This window comes from Lissotriton helveticus, chromosome 5_1 (assembly GCF_964261635.1).
Source record: "Lissotriton helveticus chromosome 5_1, aLisHel1.1, whole genome shotgun sequence".
NCBI lineage: Eukaryota > Metazoa > Chordata > Amphibia > Caudata > Salamandridae > Lissotriton > Lissotriton helveticus.
Genome location: NC_136065.1, coordinates 1,030,075,989 through 1,030,096,081, shown reverse-complemented (window position 1 = coordinate 1,030,096,081; position 20,093 = coordinate 1,030,075,989). Strand labels below are relative to the sequence as shown.

The following is a 20,093-nucleotide window of genomic DNA, read 5'->3' as shown; positions in this document are numbered from 1 at the left end:
TGGCTCATTTGTGGTCACATAAGGCAATTCAATCTGCACATTTACCATCTCCCCGCCACCCAAGGAACTGTAGTCAAACCCCTTTGCCCCTCTTTTCAACCACCTGAAGAGCAACCAATGGCCACCTCCTTGCCCTACTCCCATCCCTCCAAAGCACTACTAATGACCTCATCCACCTCCTCCTCCTTGTTATCAGAATCACACCTTATCACTAGCTTCACCCAGTTGGTTAAAACATTCCCATGCCCACCAGCTGCCTGAAGGACTCCCACCTGCAATTCTCTCTTCCTGGGAGAACTTTGCCCTCAGAGACCACCTGGTTGTGTCGGGGAGAGAAGATGCATCCCACAGAAGGAGTCACAACACCACTCTGGATTTGGGATGTCAGTATAAGAGAAATAGGATAACGTCTTGAATGGTGTGTGTGTTTGCACACATGTGGCTCTGAAAAACTGCCTGTGTGTGTCTGTCACTCTGGAGTTGGGATGGCAGCATAAGTGAAGTAGGAAAAATGGTGTGTGTCTGTGTATGAGAGAGAGTGTGAGTGCAAGTGAGTTAGTGTGTGCATCCCATCATCGTAAAATGCAGGCCTTGGCTCAATGGTGGCCATTCTTAACAAACAGTGGCCAAGCATGTTATGATGGCCATTGCCCACCTCTGGTAAAATTCTGATCATCGCATAATGGTGGTCTTTCTTGGCAGCAATACACTGGTGGAAGAGGTCTTGAGTCAAGAGAGCACCCAAGATGACGGGAGTACATGGCCATTTACCTGAGGAATCGGTAGTGTAGTACTCACAAAACCAACAATGGTGTACTATATACTATATACAATACCAATTCTTCCTACAGTATGTGACCACAGGGTATACTACCCTCCAGTGACCCATATGAGGCACCAGAGGTCTACTAAATTAGTAGCCAATTCATTTAACTATCCATAAGGGTTAATGTCTGTAGTATGCATTGACCTTCTCACATATTGCTTGCATTTGCAGTGTTTTCACCTTGTTTGTATCGGCATCGAAGACACTGATACAAGCACCAGCTTCTGTTTGAACATTATGACCTCACAGTACCTTTCTGTTTTTTCTGCTTATACAGGTCAAGCCAGAACCATGTTTTGGACCATACTCATGGTCCCCTGCTGAGTTTGTTTCTTATCCTCAGCACGACTTTCTTCTAAGAAAGCTATTACAGTAGTATACCATGCATGTGTGTGGCATGGTATGGTTAAATAAATACCCAGTCACCCTTTCCGAAAAGGGTATTAATAGAGACATACTGATCTGGATGAAAGCCACAGGATTGGGGTACATGGCAGAAACCAGTTGATCACAATTAGGGGCCAAGGAGTTATAGTAACCTCAACTAGCCCGTTTTCTCCAGTTTTTAACCTTGTCAGATAGACCCCTGAATAAATACTGATTTGGGCACCACCTAGGCAGTTTTAAAGATTACCTCATATGCATTTCACACCCTTTTTCCTTACAAAGTGCTCCCTTGTAAGGAAAGACGAATCAGCATGCTCCAACCCTCATATGGTTGGGAAGACCTCTATGATAAAGCATGCCACTGGATAAAATTTAGTGAGTGAGAGTTCCAACTAGAAAAAAGTAGTTCCCCTATTTTCAGTAGACCAACCCTAGATGACTCAAGGTGGACTCATTCTTGATTGTGTCACTGTATATAATCAGGGTGAGTTACAACCTTTGTTTCCCTCTTCCTTCCCTCTCTTGATTTTTATAATCGGAAATCCCAGTCAGATGCATAAAGCAAACAAATAAATCTAGTCCATTAGGTGTTCTCAACAATTTGGTATAGATTCCTACTTTTATAGGATTCCCAGGAATACTCTTGGAAATTGATCCGATTTCTAGATTTTCAGGAGTACTTCGAATGGGTTGAAATAAAACAAATACCAGTGTAGAGATGTATTCTGCTCTACTTACTTTTAATATGGGAAAGCCCTTCTTCTTTCCCCACATTGAAAAGGCAATTAACCCTGCCTTAAATGGGAGTAGTTTAAAGTGCATTTACGGGAGCAAGCTAGGTGCAGGGTGTTTGTTAATACAACAAAAATGTAATGGTGAATATAAGCATTGCCTTTAGCTGGATTACCCCAAATACTCTTTCTTGCCTATAACTCTTTATTTACGGCAGTGAAAAAGATGCCATACTGGCAGATTCTCGACGTTGCAAGTTCGATTTACATTAATAAAATTCACAAGTTCAGATTCTCTAAATCAGAATTGGGATTTTACTTCATAAAATTCCACAATCATCCTTGTTTTATGAATTAAGGATGTGGAAGTTACTAAAGCAAATTATTTTCTGCAAGCCTATATGTGCAGAAAACAAAGGTTACATATAAGAACGCATATACTATAAAACGCACTTCAGCCCCTTGGGGAAGTACAAAGGAGTACCAGGACTAGAAATCTGGGGCTTGTATGGATTTGTAGCTGCTCTCCAGAAAGTTTGTAAACCTGGCAAACAATGAGTTGACTATGCAGAAGACTATAATCATTAGCTTTTCACACTTGTGAATCCTGTTCTAATTTGTCTATTGGACACAAATATTTTAATGGTCGAGGAAGGCTACTGAAGATACTATTTTCCCAACAGACAATTCTGCCACAGTCATAATTTCCTAGTCCTCTCAAAGGGCTTCAGATTGGTAAATACTAACTTATTTTCTGGTATGGATAATAGAAGTGGACTCTGCCTCTACCGTGGCAACAAATGACTTATTGAAGGAATCAGAAAGCGTTTCATAACTCACTAATGAAAGATGAATAAGGGTGATTAAGTGACACAGTTGCCCCTAGTAGAGTGTTGAGACACTTCCATGATATTATGCCTGATTGACCAGACTCCTCTTATGAAAGGATTATTAAAAAACATATACTAATAAGGACACCAAAGAAACTATATAGTGGGAATATATTGAATTCATATATTGCAGCATACTTTAAAGAAGTAATGTGCAAAAGAAATACTGTGTGCAACACAGTGCAGGTAACACACCAAATAAAACCGTGCTCAAAGCAATTTCAATCAAAATATGCAGGCCCAAATAAGAAAGAATATATACAAATGGAACAAGAAGCTGACGGGTACAGTATCACATACATAATTGTGAATGAGTACTGAATATGATCCAATTACACCACGTGAATCATGTCGTCATTTTGACCTGATAAAGATCAATCAGCGAGTAATCACCAGAACAGCACAATGTAGCATCTGAGTTAGAGAGTAGAACTACAAAAACCTAGGTAAAGGTCACAGTGGCAAAAGGTCTGATTGCCAGAGTAATGTGACAAAAAAATAATAATAATTGCTCATACAAATTGCCCAAGTAGAGTGCTTGTGATAGTCCTTGGAAAGGCTCACCAACTTTAAGCTTAATAGGAGCCAGCAGCAGTCACTCTCCTCCCAGTGCGCACCCCTAACGGAGCCGCAGTACACAGGCCTCGCTTCAATTACAAGTCTGTGGAAGCTGGGGAACTCCCATATTAATCTCAATCACTGTCTCCCATGCGCTCTACCCAGATTTACCCAAATGCCAGGAGGCAGCAGAGGTGTTCACTTGGGGGGCCTGCATATTGGGACTCTGTGGATTCCATGTTGGATGATCAGCACTTGTACAATGATAAGTGCTTTTATCAAGCAATGACTTGAAGGGTCCTGACCACCCCAAAGCAACTAGAGATTGAATGGGAGTCGCAAAAGTTCCTTCTACGTTATTTCTTTTGTTTTTCACATAAGCTCTGGCACACTGCTAAGGCTGTAGCTAGACATACCTAACGGTCATGTGGTGGACTCTGTAGAGAACACATGATATCAGGACTATGAGAACCAGCTTGAAAGCTAAATGCAGTCTGCAGATATGGAAAGAATAAAGGCACTGGATGGTCCGATGTGCAATATCAACACATATGTATATTTTAAACATGAATAAATCTCTAGTGGTCATGAGATAGAGACCTCACTACAAAACATTAAGTATATAGTAAGTAAATCTGGTGCATAAAAAGAAACAATTATGATTATTATATTCAATAGATGTAGCCACATATAGATCTTGTGCTGAGCATTTCTTTTAAACATTTCTTCAAAGGAGCACGTTCAAAATGTGCATACAAGGACTGTAAGCCACATAGAAACCTATATAAATTGGCTTACCAATAAATGACTTACCATAGTCACACTAGCCCAGTATAACACAAATCTGCATCATCAGAACTACCACTGTAAAATGTATAAGTCTACAAGGAGCAAATTGTGGAAGCAATGTTTAAGTCAAATCCAATGTCATGAGAGGTTTAACAGAGAGTCAATAACAATTTATAGTGTGTCCTCTTCTTGAGAATATTGAATGAAGGAGAACACCCACTTTTTCAGCAACAGTGGGTTTGTGCCATCTTTGAAATTGCTGTGTACCTGATGGCAAATACAACTACTAGCTGTATGTATCCACCCTACAGGTTTGATGAGACACTCAGAGGAACCAACAGACAATGCCTGATCAACAATCCAAGATCAATATTGATCTCTTGATTTCTGTCTGCATTGTATTACACAAAATGAAGCTATTTTCATACAGTTTCAAGCAGGTATCAGTATCCTTCATGTATTTAGCAGACTTAGGAGAGTCACCTTTGCCCTATTTACTAAACCTTGCGATTCAAGCCAGTGACATGTACGTCAAAGTCAGTGAAATACTCAAAGATACAGTTTGAGAAATAAACAGCTACCACTGATCACTGTGCGTTTCCTTGGTAAAGTTTTCATGAACCTTTTGATATGAATCAATAGGTCATGCATTGCTATAATTTGGACATTAAAGCCAATTGGTCCTAAGCTTAGATTTGTTTGCAGGACTAAATGGCTGAAAATGTGTACTGTTTATGTAGTCGTGTTTTATGGGTATGAAAACAGTGCAATAATTGTGGAAGAAAATAGGGGTTTGAGATGTGTATGGGAGATCAGAGAAGGCTCCTGAATAATATGTGTGTTATCTTTGGAGCATGCAGGAAGGAATAGATAAGTACAAGATATATTGGTTGTGAGGTTAACATAAATTTCAATTGTTTGGTGTTACTCGTGTGTGTCTGCATGAAGACCAAAGTAAGTATTTTGGGGAGGATTACATGTACAGAGCACTGTAGAATTGTTTTACTCTCACAGTTTGGCGAGTTGGAAGGAACACAGGAGGCGCTGCAGGGATTTTGTAGCAAAGGTAGTGTCACTACGCATGGAAGAAAACAGAACTATTATGTCTTAGTATTGTGTTGGGGCAAGAAATTGGCGGCTATAATTAAAACAATTAAGCATAGCTCAATGAGGAAAGGCACACAGCTGACTTTGGTGCTGAACCCAAAGACTCCCAGTTCTTTAACTACCACATTACTACTAAACAAACAAATCTTGTGAGTTTGTCTCTAAACTAGTGTTTAGTGTTGGTCCAAGGCAAATGATAGCTCGAAATAATGGATTAATTTAGATATTTACATACTCCTTCTTAATAAGACTGCCGTCAATGGTAACCAGGCCGAAATAAGCCTCACAGAGTCTTTTCAGGACATAGAGCTTCCTGCGCAAGTCGTCCTCATGTTCTTCTCCATCCCCATTCACTGCAATGAACATGCAATCTCCAAACTGAAAGAAGAACAAATGTGGTTAGAACTGAAAGGGAGAAAGATAAGACTTGGCACAGAAAAATGTCACTGGTGTTTGCGTGTTGAAAGCTGTGTGTGAACCAAAATGTACATTTAAGAAAAGACTTCATACTAAAAAAAAAAAGAAAAATAACAATAATTCAAATTTTTCAAATCTTGGCTTCATGTACTAGGTGGATATGAGTGTTTGCAGTTACGTTTGGAGAAGGCAACTGGGAAAGGCAATTTTAGATATTCAAACCATTATGATGACTCTCTGTTGAATTATTTAGAAACTAGAAAAGGAGCAGAAGTAGTAAAATCATAGAACACACAAAGACTTTTACCAGGAATAATGTATACATTTCGCATCAAATAGCTGTAGTGTGCACAAATGTCCATTATTCATGAATCACACAAAATAAATGTACTAAGTACTCACAAAGTATGCGTACATAACAACATGACATATGCGATAGATTGTGAAAACATGCAAACATATATAGATATAAGCATGTGTACATATTTATTTAAATTTCAAAAGTGAACTGCAGACAGAGAAATAGTTCACATTCAGCTACCGCTCACAAATTATTGGAGTTTTGGTTTATCACACATATTCAAATCAAAATAATTTTACTTAGCATATTCTGTAGGATACACTACATTTAAAAATTAAAATGGTATTAAAAAGTTTAAAAAGTCGATTACAAACATTCATCAAAATAGGTTGAATCAGAAATACAATAGCAGGGTAACTTTACAATATTAGGTTTCAAGAAAATTGGATTTAACTGCACAGCAAATAATTGAGACAGCCATGGAACATACAAACATAGCTGCTGTTTCATCTTTTAATTCATATAAGCAAAATAGACAATCTCTGCTCTGGATACACATACAGAAGACCCGAGATTGTTACCAACTCGAATCTCAAAAATACTTAAAATTAATATAAAAACATCTAACTTTAGTATCCAAGTTAGCATGCATGTAAAATTGCATACGGTTCTCCCTGACTGTCCTACAAATTGGAAAAAAAACATTTTGTTTCTATAGCGGGCCGAACACACTCAAGCTTAAAACAAAACACTATAAAAATTAACCTGGGAAAAGAAAACCCAACAAACACATTTGCCAACTGTTACATGAGCTCATTTGCATGAAAAAAATCAAAACACATTTTTGGGGAAGAATCAATGGCCTGGACACACTAAAGATACAATACATGGGGAATGGAGTAGGCCTCCATAGTTTGCGAGACCACTTCATCTCCTTATACTGCCTGTAAGATAAGATAATCCTTTAAATCAGTAAAAATTCTCTTAATGTTGACATCATGCTTTGCAGGACAGAAGATGAAGTGATAAAAACCATAGCGCAGTTCAAGCTAGCTATAACATCTTTAAGATTAAATGGAGCACTAGGACCAAACAACATACTGCCTCGGTGTACAAATTGGACCCAGAAAGTTGGGCAAACAGATTATATCCACTATATCATGAGTCAATCAAGGCAGCACAAGTCCCTCATTTCTGGATAGGCTCTATTCTATTTCCTATTTACAGAAAAAGAGATCGGGCTAACCCCAAAAACTGTCGCCTCATAGTCCTCCTTGATGTAAAAGCTAAGGCATACGCAAGAATCCCGCTAGTGGACTTCGAAAGCTGGGTCACTGCAAATTTTGCCAATTCATCACATTGGCTTTAAACCACAAAGCAGCACTACCGATGACATAATTGCTTTATTCTATAAGACTCAAAAAGCCATTAACGCATTCGGTCTACTGCTATTTGCTTGCTTTGTGGATTACTCTGCAGCCTTCGACAAGATAGATAGAAATATCCTCTAGTCCAAATTGTTCAAATGTGGCCTTTCGTTCACCCGACTTAGGGCAATCATATCTCTTTTGAAAGAGTGGGTGAGAATATGAACTAGGCACAGAAATCATGTCTCAAAATCAATCTTGGATGACATCGGACACAAAAAGGGATGCGATCTCACACTGTTATTATATATACAGCTGACATGGCACCAGCTCTGTCCAGAGGAAGAGTATTGCACTACTGCACTTTCGAGTAAAGTTGCAATACTTTGTGAATCATTTAAAAAAAACGAAAAGACACGTGTGTTTGCAGGTTGCATTGAAGAGAGCAAACTGACATAACATCATGATCCGGATGATATTTCAGGTTTTCCCCATGAACGTTTACAGAAGGAACAGGCTCACCTACGTGTGTGAACCACATTATTGCAGACTTTGAACTTATCACCAGCAGATAATCACCCACCTTTTATGCTGCTGAACGGGAGCATGAGAAGAGACAGAAACTGCTGAAATCAAAGTTTTCTTAAAAAGAGTAATCCACACTTGTAAGGACACAACAAGTCACTGTTTCAAGGCAAGTCAAGTCAAACAAGCTTTATTCAATTACATATATGAATTATACAAGCATTACAGACCTTATAAGACAATTAAACAGACATAAGTATCACAATTAGTAAGATTAATACAAAGTTACATTATCATTTTGGTTAAAACAGTTGTCACTTAAGATATTTTTAAAATTAACTAATTAACAAACATTAAATTAGACGGACTTTAAAACACAAACTCTCCCTCTTAAACATACATCTTTCAGACTGCGAAAGCTCCTTTAATTAAATTGAGGACACAGTAACAGATATCAGGAGAATCCAGAGAAAGAAGACATCCAAAACCTTCAATTTAAGGGATGGGGCAATGAGCCTTCAATAGAAGTAACAGAAATCCATCTCTCTCTGTTTTATACAGGACACAAAATGTGTAATGTGCGGAGTACATTGTTTTTTCATGTTATTACATGGGAACAATGGAAGATTATTTGCCCATCCACATTGCGGAGGGAAGGCGACCAGAAAATGAATTAAGGAGACGCGGAACTTAGTCAGATAAAATCTGGATTGGGGGTTGTAAATGAAATAAGATAAGGTTGAGGTTCCATAACTAACTCACCGACAGTCAGATGACTTAGGGCCATATGTATGAAGGCAATTTTGCGATCGCAAATGCCGAAATTCGCCGGATTTCGGCGTTTGCGATCGCAAATCAGCAGTGTCCAATGTATGACTCAAAACACCCTTTGCAAAATAAGAAATCTCAAACTTTGTGCTTCCCTATTTTGCGATTGCATTTAAGAAATCGCAAATTGTGATTCCTTAAATGCAATGTAAGAAGCACAGAAAAAGTGCAATTTGGACTTCGGGAAACGCAAATTACCACCAAGTTCAAGTTGGTGGTAATTTGCGATCTCTTTGAAAAATGCACTTTTTGGCATTTTTCAAAGTGCCATGTGACTCACATACATGCCCTTAGGGCATGTATGTGAGTCACATGTGTGAGGGGCTGTGTGAGTCACAGTGTGAGGGGCCGTAGATGTGACGCATGTATGTGTGCCACATCTGCAGCCTTGCTCATTTCAGGGGTGCAACAGGGTGTCCTTTTGACACCCTAGCACCCTTGAAATTGCATTCTCAATTTGCGATTCTCTAATTGAGAATCGCAAATTGAGAATGTCTTCCCATTCATTCCTATGGGCCTCTGGGCCAATAGGAATGATTGGGGAGGTATTCCTTAATTGCAAATCGCAGTTTGCGATTCGCAATTAAGGAATATGTAGGATGCGCAAAATTTATTGCAACTCCTACATACATAGCATTTTGCAATTCTCAAATAGCGATTCACAAAAACATCGCTGTTTGAGAATCGCAAATGGACATTTTCATACATATGGCCCTTAAAGAGCTCTGCTAATTCAGCAACTGTAAATTATTTGCACTCACTCGATTTCCATAAGCTGTTTTAATAATAGATTTTGTTAGAAGGATTTAGATAAAAATAAGATAGGTCCAATTCCTGAATTGAACGTTTAAGATAACTGAACCAGGGAATAAAATCAATATTGGATAAAAGAAGACTATCTAAAATAATGGACCTTGTTAATTCGAATTCGGGGGTAAGCCAGATCCTTGCCAATAGCAGTAAGGGAGCTAATTGAAGCCTGTCTTCAATGTGTCCTAAGCCCAATTTGTGTTGGCAGAAGGATGTAGATGAACCTTTGGGTACTGATAAAAGCCTTCGTACAAAAGTGTTCTCTACCACCTGGCTCAAGGAGCAATCACTGTAGCCCCACACTCCTGCCTCGTAAAAGGCAAAAGTAAGGCGTTTTGCTTTATATAAGGTAATCATCCCTTTAACAGGTCTATGACCCAGATGGGTAGCAAAACAGAAAAGAGCCTCTATAGCTCTGGTGGTTTGTTTAGGTCTTAGTGCCACTAGATGATTCCAAGAGAGTTGGGAATAAAAATAATTCCAAAGTAGGAAAAGCTTGGAACTTTCTTAACCACAGTGTCCTGTACCTTAAATATATTGGACTTAGTTCTCTTGGGACTGCACAGCAAAATATATGATTTTTAATGGTTCACCTGTAGGCCCAGAGATTTCATAAAAACTACAAAGGCATCTAGGAATTTTTGTAAACTGAGTCACTGTTTAAACTCCAAAGATGCCCCAGAACTTCCCCCTTTGTGAAATTTGTAAACCATATTTTTATGAAACTTCATGCACAGACATGATAATCTGAATATTTGTAAACGTAGTATATTTCATGTTATGTTAATTTATGCTTCAAAAAGGGAAATGCTTTGTATGAATTTTAATTAATTTAAAAAATCATATTACTTTAATCCCCATTCTATTTGTAAACAATGTAGATCATTTTCCTCTAACTTTTTGAGTTCATCAAACTCTGACCCAACTTTTCAAATCCTGCTTCTAACAAAGGAAATATAAATCTATTTATTTAATGACCATGGTATCCGTGGCCCACGTTTCCAATCTAGAGAATGTATTGTGGTTGTTTGTGCAGTTCAATTCTAAACAAACAACAGCTCACTGAGACCCTGGTTCAGTCAGTTTGATGCCTTGCCATGCCTAGATAATCTGAGCTAAACCACTATAAACTGTATCTACCATTCCTCTCAAATGAGTTGATCTCTTACAAAGTAAGACATTCAATACCATGAGCTAGTACTGTTGGCAAATTAGTGTGTCAAATTCTAGTTGGTTAATGGCTAGAAAGAAACTCCATAAGCCCAAGCCGATTAATGAGACTTTGCTACAATTTGGTTGAGCATGTTGTTATGTTTTGACTATCAAAAAGGAGAATAGTACTAAGGTTTGATTTAAAGAACATATTTATATACAAATATTGATGAAATGTGTCTATTTTTACCATATGTATGTTCCAGGTACAACTTTATCTGACAGGTGATTTACTTAAGATAACAATCTTTATTTAGTACTGGTTTGAAGGACATGATTTTGACAAATTGCTTTAAAGCCTCCAGTTTCCTGTGAAGACGTGGGAGTTTAAGATCTAATAACACACTTTCATCAGTATGTATTAAGGGATTGGTCAGCGGTTCATTCAAATTTAGCAGGAAAGATAGCATTTTATATAGCTCTGCTAGTAAATCAGCACATTGTAGGGAAAACAGCAGAGAGGCCACAACACACCTATACGTAAGCCATTTTTAATAGGTATAATGGAGCTAAATTCATTGGCTGCATTGAGTTGTACATTTATTTACAAATCACTTGTATGGAGCTCCTTAAGCACATTAAATAAAAGTGAAGGAATACCCAATTCTTTCAAATTAAAGAGCAATCAATATTCTTGAAAGCTGATGAAAAGTCAAAAAATGGCCTATAAAGAGATTGATAACTTTGAATTGGATATTTCGCCTAAGGACGCCCAAGAGATATGAAATCAAGTGTAGAAGTGTTTCCCTAAAGCTGCACTGCTCATAGGGAAGCATCCATGACTTTGCTGACCATCCTTGCAGGAGAGATATGTTTTTCGTGTAAAGATATTCTACTTCAACTAGCTGGAGGGGTATAATTAGAGGGCAAAACAAAGATCCTATTTTATATAAAAGCATCTATATCAATATCTATAGCAAAATCTACAGTTAACCAAGTTTTCTGTAATCAAATAAGCTTTATCAGATTATCACTAGGTTAGATCACTTGGCCTCAAAATAAGCAGTAATGCAAAAGGAAGGCCTGATAGCTGTTGAAAAGTGGATGAATCGCAGCTTTCAAAAAGGTAGATGATGGCAATATGGACCTGTTGCTCCTGGCGAATAACCATGTTTGTTGGAATGATATCTTATTGCCTTCTGACCTGGGTTCTCTGCCATCTGCAGCCCCAAAGCCGAGGAGTTAGGATTTACAATCAACCATGATTCCTCTTGTTCTGCACATATTCATTTGGTCATATTCTCATGTTTCTTGACCCTGAGTCATCAGGAAAACCCTTCCTTTCTTTACCGTTAAACATTCCACACTTGTGTCTGCCTTGATTTTATCTGGGTTTGATTATTATAGCAGCCTGTATTTGGGCCTTCCACTTTATTTGATAAACATATAGAAGGAAATTCAAAATTCAGCTGCACAGACTTCCTGCAAGCTGCAAAAATGTAATTGCATTTTGGAAGCATAGGGTTCCCTCCAGTGGCAACCAGTTGAGCAAAGAGTACAATTCAATTCTCTCCGTTTAGCCCATAAGATATTCTATGATTTAGAGAGATCAGGTTTCAAAACATTTTAGTGCCCTAGGTTCCCAGTCCCCCCATAATCATCACACCTCTTTATATTAAATGGACCTCTTGTGAAAAAATGTGCCGCAGTAGCTGCTCCTTTCGTCATGAGATGGCAGAACTATGGAACACCTTTGGCACGGAGGATCAGATCTTTGGACACTACCATGCTTTTAGGAGAGCTCTTAAAGCCTTTTTATTTGGGTAATATGCTGTTTCCAGGGTGGCCCATTCCCACAGTTCTTGTGCCTTCCAGCACAAGGAAACCCAGTAATCTCAATATGCATTACAAATAATAACAATAAAATTAAAAACAAATAAGCAAGAATAAGTCTGGTGACTGACATTCCAGCTTGATATATATGTATATTCATTCCTTACGAGTTAAACATACTATTTGTCACTTGCCTTCCATCATGCAAAGCTATTAATCTATTGCATGGTATCCAAAGCTCCATTTACATTATCACTAGTGACATGATCAGCTATACTCCCTAAGTTTCCTGAAACTGATACTTTACACACGATGCCTCTACTGCAGTTGGTAGATGTTGGAAAATGGGTTACCGGTTGAGGGGGTGAAACCCTACTTAAGCAGCAACTAAAGTCTTTACCAGGGTGAAACACAAGCAAACCCCAAATTAACATATGCTTAACCCTGAGGTAACTTGCCACAAAAGCAGCCAGGCTTAACTTAGAGGCAACGTGTAAAGTCATGCAGCACTTCGAAGAGTAATACAGTGAGATGGCAACACAAGAAATATCCAACACCAATTTAGAAAATAGAGTCAAAGTGAATAAAATATATGAGACCAAAACAACAAAAATCCAATCAGTAGAAGCAAAGACATGTAATTTTAAATATTTCAGGTAAGTAAAGTCCCTAAAAGCACAAACAGCCAGTCGAGGGTATCTGTTCGTGCGAGAACAGGTGAAAGTCACATGTTCTGGCCAACCGTGATTGAGCACAAGCTCAATACAGAGGCCAGGTTAGTCCCACTGAAAGAGTTTCCATCAAAGTCCATCACGAAGAGTTCTGTTCATGGTGAATGGAGCCGTGAGGTGCACGGTGAGCGCCACAGATGGTCACTGATGTAGCACGAAGAGCAGGTCAGGCATCGTGGACTGTTGACGCTGTAGCACAAAGATCCTGTTGCAGACGGTCGTTGCTGGAGCTTCATGTTGCCATTCACTGGGAACTGTTGATGCTGTAGCGCAAAGTGCAGATCTCGCATTGTCTAGATTCACTGGTGGTCGCTGTGGTATAAAGAGTCAGTTTCACCAGATCTTCACATTGGCAGGTGGTGCGACCAGCAAAATCTTGGCACAAAGAGGCCTGTTCGCCTTTGCGAACAGCCCAGAACGTCAGGATTTCTCCTTTTCTTTGGAGAGGAGCTCAACTGATGCCACACCAAGGGTCTAGGACTTAAGGGGCACATTTTGGGGGTCAGAACGTCACACCAGCAGGGCTCAGGCAGGTCCAGTCGTAGGTCCAGCAGCAGGTTCAGGCAGCAGGTCAGCTGGGCAGTTGCAGGGAGCCTCTGGACCTGGTTATGTAACTGTAGCTCAGAACAGGATGTCAGTCACCTAACCCTTAGAGTAACTTCAGCCTGTGATGAAGAATGTAGGTCCAGTCTACCTTCTGGTAATCAAATCAAATCAAATGAAATTCTCAGAGAGCTTGGCAGCAGGCAGGATAGTAGCAGTGTAGCAGTTTTTCTATCAGCACAGCAGTCGTTCTTTTTTCGTATCCACAGGTCCAGGAATGTATTGAAAAGTGGGTCTGAGGGTTCTATTTTACTACCTAGTGCCTTCTTTGAAGTGAGGGAAGTTTCCTGAGAATTCACTTTGAAGTTTTTGTAGTTTCCTGCCTCCCCTTCCATGACACCAAGCTGGCTGCATGAACAATGCAGTCGTTACAAGTCCTTGTCTGAAGGCAAGGCCAGCCTATTTAGTTGCAAGTGGGGCTGTGCCCAGCTCCGCTCCCCATCCTACCAGTTGGTGATCCATCCAGGCACACATAACCCCTCTATTGTGCAGCTGTCTGGGAGAAATAAACAAAGTCCAACGGCCAACTACACCCAGGCATGTAACAAAGGTGCAGGCTGTAGGCCCCAAATAGGACAGGAAAATGCCAACTTTCTAAAAGGAGCATTTTCAAAATCATAACTTAAAATCCCACTTTACCATTTAAGATTATTAATTACAATCTCTCAGACACCAAACATGAAATGTTCACCTGTTCCCAATCAAAGGTTGGCACTTATTAAAATGTAAAAAGGAAACCCACTGTTATCTTAGGCCTTGCAGTACTGAAAAACGAATGTGTGAGTTTTTCACTACCTGTTCATGTGAAACTTAAAAGTACTTGTTCAACTTTTTAAATACCCTTCCCTATGGGCCATTTAGTACCAAACCTAGGAGTGACTTATATGTATTATAAAGGAAGGTTTAGGCCGGGCAAAACGTTTGTTTCTCAAGGTCAAAATGGCAATGCACACACAGGCTGCACTCGCAGGTCTGGGACATGTTTAAAAGGGCTACTTTGGTGGGTGGCACAATCAGTGGCACAGGCCCACTGGTAGTACTCAATTTACAGGTCCTGTGTACATGTAATACCACTATACTAAGGACTTACAAGAAAATTGAATGTGCCAATTAGGTGTAAGCCAATTTCATAATGTTTAAAGGAGAGACTACAAGCACTTTAGCACTAGCTAGCAGTGGTCTAGTGCACAAAGTCCTAAAAGCCAACAAAAACACGTTCAGAAAGGTTCAGGAGGTGAAGGCAAAGAGTTTGGGAATGGCCCTTTAGAAAGGCCCAAGTCTAGCAGTAAAATTAGCCAATGGTTTTACTCAATGGTTAGACCTGCCGTGTAGTCAGCGGAGCCAGCGCTGACGTCACACGCGTTCACCCCCTCGCGCCCTCCCGCCACGAACGGAGGCCATGCCCCTTTTAGGCCACGCCCCCAACAAACACTCGCGCATAAAAAGCGCCGTGTTAGGGCTCCCAGCAAAGATTAAGGATCGACTCCTGAGGCGGAAAGCCGGGAGTAAGGCTACTGAACTGAAAATAACTTGTGTCACTAAATAATTTGTGTTTTTAAACTAAATTGTCACAGAATACTTGTGCTTTTAAATTTACACTGTCACAGAATACTTGTGCATGTAAAAGCTACTCACTGGTTGGACCTGCCGTGTAGTCAGCGGAGCCAGCGCTGACGTCACACGCGTTCACCCCCTCGCGCCCTCCCGCCACGAACGGAGGCCACGCCCCTTATTAGGCCACGCCCCCAACAAACACTCGCGCATAAAAAGCGCCGTGTTAGGGCTCCCAGCAAAGATTAAGGATCGACTCCTGAGGCGGAAAGCCGGGAGTAAGGCTACTGAACTGAAAATAACTTGTGTCACTAAATAATTTGTGTTTTTAAACTAAATGGTCACAGAATACTTGTGCTTTTAAATTTACACTGTCACAGAATACTTGTGCATGTAAAAGCTACTCACTGGTTAGACCTGCCGTGTAGTCAGCGGAGCCAGCGCTGACGTCACACGCGTTCACCCCCTCGCGCCCTCCCGCCACGAACTGAGGCCACGCCCCTTATTAGGCCACACCCCCTTGTCCCACAATTCAAAACACCATAAAATATGTGCAACCCTCGGTCGCGCAGCGGGCGAGCGCAGCGGGCTCGACGGATGCGCGCCGAAGGCGCACCTAAGGCAAGCCCGTCTGCGCCCGTCCGCGACCGACCGGGACCAGGGGCCATACCCCCTACAGGCTCCAGCCCATCCAGGACAGATACCATTCGCTACAATCGCATCGAACTACTAGCTATGACCAAATCCACCACTACGACCAACTGCAGTCATACCGGCCCAGGCCTATCTTACGGACCTATCTCATGCCGCTCATGTCAATGGACCAGCCTGGGTCAACTTCCAACGGATCTTCACTCAATCCCTACCAACTACCAGCGGGAACTAAAATGCCTATACCTTAACGCTAGATCCCTACCCAAGCATGCATTAGATATATGGGACATTTTAACCTCTAAAACTCCAGATCTGGTCTTCATCACCGAGACGTGGCTATCAGACGCCAATGCTCCAGACCTAGCTAACGCCCTCCCCCCTGACTACAAAATAATCACACAAAACAGGCAAAACAAGAAAAAAGGAGGTGGAGTTGCTGTGATTTTTAGGGACCACCTAACATGTCTCACGGACACAACTAATGCATATCCCGAACATGAGCTACTATCATTCAAAATTCTCGCAGAGAATTTTATTATTCTAGCGTGCGCAGTTGTCTACAATCCACCAGGACAACAAACCAGCGTCAGCGCCAAACTTTTGAACCAACTACTCCCTCTGTGCTTAAAACACAAAAACTACATGGTCATTGGGGACTTCAACGTCCATTACGAAAATACCAATGCCCCTGGATCGACACAGCTCAAGTACGACATGGAAATCCTGCAACTCAAGCAGCTGGTCGATGGCCCTACGCACATAGCAGGGCACACCCTGGATCTCCTTTTTACCAACATCGAGTCAACCACCCTTAAGGAAATCCTCCCCCTGGCATGGTCCGACCACTTCATGCTTTCATTCTCATTTAAACTTCCCGGTAAACCGGTAAAGACCAGATCTACCCCCCGTACCTCCAATAGAGCCTGGAGATTAATTAACGACTCCAATTTCCAAAATCACTTCCGTGAAATAGACTTCTCCTTACCAAACGACTCATCTATTTGTAACAACGTCATCCGGCTAGAAACAGGAATCCGCCAAACGTTGGACAAAATAGCACCCCTGCGAGAAGTCAGGAAAAAAACATCAACCAACGAAAAATGGTACACTCCCTCCCTCAAGAGCCTTAAAAGGGAATGTCAAAAAACAGAACACCAATGGAGACAAACCAAAGACTCTGAAACCAGAGCCAACTATATTACCAAAAGGAGGCAATACATTCTTGCCATTTGAAAGGCAAAAAAAGAATTCTTTACGCAACGAATTCACGAAAACCACAACTCCGCAAAAGAGTTGTTCAAAATCGTGAAAGAACTCACCAATCCAACTAGTATTTCGCAAACCCTCACCCCCTCAACAGAAGCATGCGAACGGATTAGTACCTTCTTTTCCGAAAAAATCAACAAAATTTACTCCACCTTTACCCCCTCCCATCCCACCACCCCTTACGATAACTTTAATGTAGATTCACCTACACCCGACAAAAACAACGTCCATCTAGACAGAGGCAACTCCCCACGTCTAACTAACTTCCAACCACTCTCCGAAGAAGGAGTGTTGGCAGTTCTTAAAGCAATTAAATCCGGCTCTCCTGCAGACCCCTGCCCGCACTTTGTGTTCTCAGAAATTGCCCCGACACTCTGCCCCCTCATTACCAAACTTTTTAATCAATCCCTTGCCTCCGCGTCCTTTCCAGACTCCTGGAAACACGCATCTGTAACCCCTCTCCTGAAGAAAGGCGGCTCTGACATCCTCAACCCAGAAAACTACAGGCCGATCTCACAGCTCCCCTACCTCTCCAAAGCACTGGAGAAAATGGTAAACTTACAACTGTCCAAGTACTTGGAGGACAGCTCGCTTCTGGACCCCACCCAAACCGGCTTCAGATCTAACAACAGCACCGAGGCTACGCTGCTGGCAGTGTCGGACAGTGTCAGATGCATCACTGATCAAGGAGGATCGGTGGCTCTGATACTGCTAGACCTGTCGGCAGCGTTTGACACGGTGTCGCACGAATGCCTGTTAAATATCCTCCAGAGCAAAGGAGTACAAGACACAGCGTTAAAATGGATTGAATCTTTCCCGAGCAATCGCTCTCAAGCAGTGCACATGGGTCAATTCCACTCTAAACCCCGTCACATTGGCTGTGGAGTCCCACAAGGGGCCTCTCTAAGCCCCACTCTCTTTAATGTCTACGTTTCATCTCTGGCTGACATTGGAAGAAAGTGGGGCATCGGCGTATGCTCATACGCCGACGACACACAGCTGATGGTGACCATGGATGATAGATTGGAAAGATCGGAAACAACTAAAGATAAACTACATAGCTGCCTCTCCGAAATGGCAGAGTGGATGCGCAACCACTGCCTTAAACTCAATGCCGGAAAATCTGAAATATTACTGTTCGGAGGAGCAAAACTATCATGGAATGATACGTGGTGGCCACCGACACTGGGAACAGCCCCCACCCCGAAACAGTATGCCAGAAACCTTGGCATCATGATGGACGACGCATTATCCATGAAAGACCACGTACGCATACTCTGGGGTAAAGGATTTGCAATCTTGAAACTCCTAGCCAAAATCTTTTCCTGGATCCCACTGGACTGTCGGCGTACAATTACCCATGCCCTCCTGGTCAGCCGCCTGGATTATGGCAATGCCCTGTTCGAGGGGATGAACGAACAACTGTTCTCCCGCTTACAGGTCCTTCAAAATCAGGCAGCTAAACTGGTATGCAACAAGGGCAAACGAGATTCGGCATCAGCATGCCTGAAACAACTCCACTGGCTGCCAATGCGCCAGCGAGCCACCTTCAAACTACTCTGTCACGCTCACAAAGCCCTCCACAAAACAGGCCCTACAATCCTGCAAGGGAAAATCGAGTTTTACATTCCAAACAGGAACCTAAGATCCAATAACTCAGCCCTAGCAAAACCCAAGCGCATTTACAAGACAAGAACGGGTGGACGAGCCTTCTCACACCTGGCGGCCAAACGATGGAATGAATTACCCATGGATCTTAGACACTCTACAAACCTTCTTCAATTCCGGCAAAAACTCAAAACTCACCTTTTCCCTAAAAACTAACCCTCCCCGCGCAACTCAGCAGTCCCCTTTTTCTTTTTAGCGCCGTGATATCCCTTGGGATGAGTGTCGCGCTCTACAAATACTAGAAATAAATAAATAAATAAATGCTGGGACACTCGAGGATGAGGGATGCTGACATCTACTACGTGGAGTCAAGTGACAATTGCTGTTGCTCGTTTTATGAATGACAAGATTCAAGTTGGATGAATGAATGGTTATTAGGGCAAGAAATTGGTGAAAATTTGCATAAAGAAGTGATTGATTTAATGGACAAGGAAATGTTACATTAAAAAAAATATGAACAATGGATTATTAGGCGTCTTGTGAGGAACGCCAGCCGGTAAGTGTTATATTGGAAAGAAAAGTAAAGCAAATGGTCCGAAATGAGGGAAATGGTCCTAAGTGAGGGGCAATAAGTATCTGTCCTATACATCACCCGCTATTTGGAATTAAGTTGATGAAATAAAGAAGGTTGAAATCAATCTGCATTTTGTTTTAATGGGCACAGTATGGGAATGTCTGTTGTGAGAACAATTTCAGAGCCATTTACCTTAGACTTCTTTAGCATCAATGACATAAATCAGTGGCCCCACTTTTGTATTATTTTTTTGTTATACCAATAGTTAATGTTTGCATAGAACAGGTGAAATCTCTGGGTAGCTTCTTTCTTTAGCATTGTAAGTATAATTGTTTAAGCATCTAGAGAATGGGCTCGAGTATTGATGACTTTAGCTAATAATTATGAGCGGGTGATATCTTTTGAAAAGCATGCACTATTCTGGATATTGTATTGTTCTCAATGGCAACGAAGTTTAATAAGGGAGTTGTGGATAGAAGGGAGAACTTGATCAATGTGTGGGCATGCATGCATGTTTCAAAGAGTGACACATTTCTAAAAGTAAATAAAAGGTTTAGTAATGATTTTGGATTACATTTGAGACCT

At 41.1% G+C, this 20,093-nt stretch overlaps 1 protein-coding gene across 1 annotated transcript in view; it reads right to left on the bottom strand.

Moving 5' to 3' along the window:
* HPS1 (HPS1 biogenesis of lysosomal organelles complex 3 subunit 1) overlaps positions 1-20,093 on the bottom strand; it is a 314,105-nt gene that overhangs the window by 202,747 nt on the left and 91,265 nt on the right. Inside the window, exon 5 of the mRNA XM_078643558.1 lies at positions 5,524-5,666. Coding sequence (XP_078499684.1) covers positions 5,524-5,666 — 143 coding nt within the window. The remainder of the gene's footprint in view (positions 1-5,523; positions 5,667-20,093) is intronic.